A 6,471-nucleotide genomic window follows, 5' to 3' on the forward strand; every position below is an offset into this window, starting at 1 on the left:
TCACTATGCAGTTCAGAGTCTTAGTGATCCTCCTCCCTCAGCCTCCCCACCTCTGGGATTACAGGCATGCACCACCACCACCATGGCACACCTGTGGCACCAGGGCCAGCACAGCATGTGATACCAGGGATCAAACTCGGGACCTTGCTCTTGCCAGGCAGGTGCTAAGACTGCTGAGCTATCACCCCAGCTCTAACTCTAAATTTGTCTACTGCTCAGTGAACAATTAATACATGGACCATATGAACAACAGTATAATTTGCTTTAATCTCTTTAGGTGCTGGAGTGCATTACTTTTTAAAGGAGATTTTTCATTATAACATACAGACAGCTACAAATTTTTGCATTTTAAAAACATACTTATCTCATCTTGCTAAAATAAAAACAAAGCAGGATTCTCATTGCTGTGAGGACCTTAAAATACATCCCTTATATTAAATAGGAAAACAGTGATGAAATTTATTTGCCTATGCTTTCTGCAATCTCAGTTCCAGGGTCACTTCCTGCTAATGAGAACTAATGAGAGATTTGAGATTCAGGTTTCCATACAACATGATTTTTATTTTCAAAAATCTAGTTCAGCCTTACCCGTGATATTAAAAATTAATTTAATTTTGTGGTCGGACAATGGGACACTTCTTTTAATCCGTGAAGATCTGGCTTTGCTGATGCCCGTGGGTGTCGCTTGCACAGCGTCCAAGAAGTCATCATAGGAGTAATCCAGCCTGTTGGCGGCGCCCCAGCCACCTGGTCCTGACAGTTGGGGTGCAGAAACAAATGATCACACAGTGGCAGCTCGTCAGCGCTCAGCTTCTGCTTGCTACGGTGCACGTTGCATCGCACTTGCCCATTTCCTAAACTGTCTGTAATGAACCACATGCAGAATTTTGTCCACAAGCTTCTTTTGCAATTTTTGGACACTTCCTATTTAGGTAGCCAGTGAATTACACAAAAAGAAAGTGTCTAAGCGTTTATGCCATTCTACTTTTGAGTAAACAGTTACTTAACTTTCCTAGATTTGTAGACAGAGGGGGGCGGGGCAGAATCTCAATTCCTACTTCACTTTAGGGCTTTCTTCAATTTAAAAAAATATTGGTTTTATAAACTTGATGCATACAGTTTTCCTGTTATGAAGATTATTCATGATATTTTAAAGGTAGAGTAGTTTCTGAAGATAGCAAGCAAATTAAATACTTCCAGAAGGTCACTGGAGATGACATGGGTATGTGGAAATCCCTAGATATGCAGAATTTCATTGGGATTAATTACCAGAGTTCAGACTGACTTGTTGACGTATGATGTATAGTTGTGTGATTTATCATCTTCCTTTTTTTATATATTTGGTACAGGGTCTACAGGGTATTCAGGGTCTCACTATGTACACCAGACTCATAGTGATCCTCCTGTTTTCAGCCTCCCAAGTTCTGGAATTACAGACATGCGCCACCATGCCCAGTCTCAATCTCCATCTCAGCATGCCCCGGGGGCAGGGCTGGCACAGCACGCTGGGGATCGAACCTCAGCTGCTGTACTCTGCCTAAGTGGGTGCTTTAGTCCACTGAGCTATCTGGCCGGTCTTTTCAGCAAATCATATTTCTGAACCTTAGTTTCTTTGCTTATAGCGATAGAGATAATGCGTCTTACTTCATAAATTCGTCTGAGGCATAGATGAGACAATGCAGTACATACAAAGCATCTGGCTAAGTATTTGGCTCATCATAGAACCTCAGTGAGTGATATTAATGTTGTTGTGATGCTTTAAATAATAAATTATATCCATGCAGTCTTTCCACTTTAGTAAGTTATTTACAAAGTTTCTTGGGTTTTATTGGTGCTTTTGGCTATTAGCCAAAACAGGGATCAATTGAACAGGGATCACTATTTTTGCTATTTCCATTAAACATTTTCTGCACAAATACTACACGCTATCTGGAGAAAATTGCTAATTCCATACATAGGGAGAATTTTAATTAAAAAAAGGCACCTGAAAATTTCACTTATATTGGACTTGCATTTGACTTAATAGAATTGGACTTAATTGAATCTTAACATTCTCTTGGTGAGGAGTAACTATTATTTATATGTAACTTTTAAATTAATGGTTTGATTACAATGTCACTCAAATGGATATAAAATACTGCTAGTACTTTACAACTATTATGATTATCTTCTTTTATGATATCATATCACTATTTGAATTTTAACATTCCAATGTGATTCCATTTTTGTCATCCTGAAGACTTTTGTCCAACACTTTGAAATAATTTATCTGATCCTAAAGTTTAGTAGTTATGTAATGATCAAATCATACAGCCATCCTAAAATATTTGATGAACAAGTTAATACAAGTTAATTTTCTAGTTTGTCCCATTTTTCTAGAACTGTTTCATTGTACAGATCGATTTTGCAAACTATTGACACTAGATGATGCAATTACCAATTGCAAAGCCATTTTCGTAGTCATAATTATATTCCAGACAATATTTTTTGGTCAGGTCCTCCAGCTTACAATCAATGTCATCATCATCACTACAAAATGTTGGGACCTGCAAACAAAAAAGGGAGATGGTAAAATGAGAATGACATCACTGTGAGCTGTGGAGGAGCTCTGTGCCTTAACAGGAGTGGAGTGACAGCCCAGGGCTCCTCATGCTCACCACAAGCAGCCCAGGACCCCAGTGACAGTGCTGTCTCGAGACTTTTACCTCAAATGGGTCTTCAATCCTGTTCTTGGACCCTGTCCCCCATTTCCACTCAGACTAAATCTTGCTTTGTGAAAGGAAAACCTCTTATTATTTCCTGCCTCCTTTCTTTTCTGTTCCCTTTCATTGTGTTCTGAATGAAATCCAACCTTCCAGTTTTCTAGAATATTTTCTAAAGAATGTTCTGGCACAAGAAGTGCTGGTACCCTGGAATTCTGGGTAGTTGTAGAAGTGGAGGGATTGGCCTCCTGATCCTCCAGTAGTAGCTCTAGATACCATTCCTCACTCCATAAAGCCTTGTAGTTCTGAAGCACATACTACCAACTATTCACTCATCCTACCTCTTGCAGCTTTTCCCAGTCCGAGACGCCATCTCATTCCTTACTTATCCTTCTGTCTCCTTGGCATCTCGGATCCTTTTCCTCTTCTCTCTCATCTTCCCAACTTACCCTGACACTTACTCACAAGGCCAGACCTTTGGGACATGTCCTGGCAGCAGCACCACCCTCGGCACAAGTCACTGACTTCATAAGAAGATAGAATCCATCGACCCTGCTGCTTCTCCACTCTCCTCAGCCTGCGTGTCTTTGCTTTCTTTTTTTACTGATCTCAGAGTCCATGAACCATCAACATGGGACACCTCCTGCCTCAGTGAATGCCTGCTTCTCAATGCATCTGCCAGGAGCATCTTTAAACCTGGCTACAGAAACCACCACTTTCTCACACCCATCCTCACGTAGTCAACAGTATCTTGACAGAAACACAACCCTAGTTTCTGTCAAACTTACATCTTTTCTGTATTTCATTAACACTCTTAGAAAATTGCTTTATACCGTCTTCTCTCTTCTCAAACTTCCAATGTGTATTGCACAGCCTTAGTCATGGTGACTACTTTTCTCCTTGGTAAGACTGAAGCTAGAAAAGACCCATCTTTCACACATATCTATCCATGAGTACCCACACCTGGCCACTGTGCTTGTGCATACCCCACCTTCCTGCCTCCTCTCTTACTCTGTCTGCAGTCTACATCCATTGTGTCAGTGAGTCTTCCTAAACGGACCTTGAGAAGGTCCGTCCAAATCCATCCTCCTCTCATCACATCAGGGCAACCCAAGCCACATCATCTCTTACTTTGTCCACTTTCACTCTCCCATCCTTTGCTTCTCCTGTTGCCCAAGTTGGTAAGAAAGTTGATGCCTTAAATGACTTTCTTTCTCACTTATACTAAAAGGCAAAGTTTATATAGTGACTTTCCAGTCTCATTTCTTTTTTCACTCCTACTCTCTCCGTCCTCTTTGACCATCTCTTATTGCTCATTACTCTTTCTACTCTTACTGCTTTGATCACTTCATCATTTTTCAAGCTCCCATCATCCTCCCCAGGGCCTCTGCACTTGCTGACTTCTGCCTGGAATGCTTTTCTCCTATGTAAGGCAGTGACCCACTGCCTCATCCCTTCAGACCTCTCCTCAAACAGAAAACTTGTTAGTGAGGCTTTCCATTTTCTCCTTTATGTCATTCTGTAGCACTATGTCCTCGGGTGCATTACATACTTTCCTTATAATTTCTTTTTGGTTTGTATACTTGTTAGAATGGAAATTCTACGGGACACATAATTTGGACAGTTTTATTCACATCCAAAATCCTACTGTCTAACACAAAATATTTAGTAAAAATTTTATACTGCATTCTGGCCCATTTAGATCATTTTTAATCTGTCATAAACTTCATTTGTGGTAGATAAAAAACTAACATACACGAAAGTCACTTTCACATGATTTTCACATGGATTCTGTTTTTAAAAATTTAATAAATTTTTCATTATATTGGGATAAAGTATAATAAATATGAGTGTATGGTTTCCTTTTAATATACAGATTTATAATAATAGTGGCCTACTAAGTGTAATTGTTTTGTTTACTAGTGATACTGTTAATTGTTTCTCTTTTGGGAATTTGGTTTTACAGAATAGATTTGAATATAACTTTCAAAGCAAGTGTTTATTTGAATGGATGTTAGCTAATAATACTTTAATATATTTATAACAATGCATGGTACAGGTTGAGTAGCACTATTAAAGTTTGTTAACAAAAAATGAAGGGCTCCCTGCTCTGTCAGGTACACCTGCCTGCAAGATATTTAAATATATTGCAATGTTTTCTCATAATTGGTGAAAAAAACCCAAACAAAACACATGAGAATGAAAATACTCTAACTATCTAATTAACTTCTCATTGTAAAAAACTACAGTCTACAGTGTTTGAAATTTTTGTCAGACTTTAAATAATAAAATAGGCCTTCTCAATTGTAATCTTCTGGGACTTCCTTGCTCACAGTGCTTCTAAAACTTGACGTGTTGGTGCAGAGTTACTTTTAATGTAAGCCAGAGCCCTGAAATCTAAGAATGATTCTAAATGTCAGGCACAAGTTTGGATCATAAAAAAGGAAAATAATCAGGAGAGGAAATTTCAGGTACAAGGGCTGCCCAGAGGCTATGATGACCATTAAAATACAAAACACAGCAAAGGCCCGCCAGAGACATACCATTTTCCCCAGTGTAGTCTCAAATGCTTCAGAAAACTTTTTCAACATATCCACATCATCACAGCGAGTGGCTTTGTACAACATTTCAAAGGACTTGAACCCATGGTTTGCAAAACGTTTTACTGAAAAATGTTCAGGAGCACAGCTTTAGTTGGTTAGTGTTTTCAAAAGGAATTAACGTTTATAGATCAATCAAAACCTAAAATTTTAACTCTAACATGATATGTAAGATTGTTGGAAAAATATGAGAGAACACTTACAGAAGGTTTGTAAGACATTATTCAATAATAATAAACTATGAATCAGGGACTACTATAGTCAGTTATGTAGGGGTGAGTTGTTTTTCACATATTATTCTTTGCCTTCCAACCAGATGAAAGAGTATTTTGTGGAATAAGAGAACATCTAATCCTGACTAGATCAAAATTATTTTACTTTATATAAATCTATGCAAAAATCTATAGCATACATTTATGTTATTTGTATATGTAACATAAACACACATATATACATATATGTATGTATACATACACATATATGTTAAATCAGAAGCTATAGAAAAAATTGTAAATACTATTTGCACTTGTGTTTCTTGCTGGTATAGCTTCTGTAGAGATAAATTTCTTTTTTGATGAAAACCTCTAGTTAATTGCTAGATTAAACAATCTGTCCCAAAATATTCAGCAGCCATGCCTCCTAATATAATACCCATACTTTTGTCTAAATTATGAAAGTAAGTGCTGTTGCTTCTATATACTTTTCTGATTTAGAAAACACTAACTCAAGTAAGCAGGCTTTATTTTTTTAAAACATGACTTTAGCATTTAAACTTTATGGCTTTAGAGCAAAGATTCACTCTGGAGAATACCTACATTAGAAAAATGATATTGGGTTAAAAATTTAATGACAAAATATATTTCAGGTTATGAAGTCTAAATGAAATCTAAAAAGAACACATTGATTTATTTTATTATATCACTTACGTTGACAAAGAAGTTAAATATAAGTGATGCTCTGAACTATGAGAATTCATGCTCATGTTTATAGGTCAAGAACTATGGGCTGACAAGCCTCTTCAGGTATTTCTGGCAAATAACAACACAACCATGATGGTTGTACCTTCCTATTCAAATCCAAATTGGTATTGTTTTCTTTTTTGCATTTTTTAAAGAATAAAAAGTCGTAAAAAACAAAGCAAAACAAAATAACAAAAAAAAAAAAAACCA

General features: G+C 37.2%; 1 protein-coding gene across 1 annotated transcript in view; it reads right to left on the reverse strand.

The window, feature by feature from the left end:
- Svep1 (sushi, von Willebrand factor type A, EGF and pentraxin domain containing 1) overlaps window positions 1-6,471 on the reverse strand; it is a 217,470-nt gene that overhangs the window by 122,207 nt on the left and 88,792 nt on the right. The window contains exons 13-15 of the mRNA XM_004638106.2: window positions 5,246-5,367; window positions 2,438-2,546; window positions 589-753 (exon numbers count right to left, since the gene is read on the reverse strand). Coding sequence (XP_004638163.1) covers window positions 589-753; window positions 2,438-2,546; window positions 5,246-5,367 — 396 coding nt within the window. The remainder of the gene's footprint in view (window positions 1-588; window positions 754-2,437; window positions 2,547-5,245; window positions 5,368-6,471) is intronic.

This window comes from Octodon degus, unplaced genomic scaffold (genome assembly GCF_000260255.1).
Source record: "Octodon degus isolate 3935 unplaced genomic scaffold, OctDeg1.0 scaffold00094, whole genome shotgun sequence".
Lineage (NCBI taxonomy): Eukaryota > Metazoa > Chordata > Mammalia > Rodentia > Octodontidae > Octodon > Octodon degus.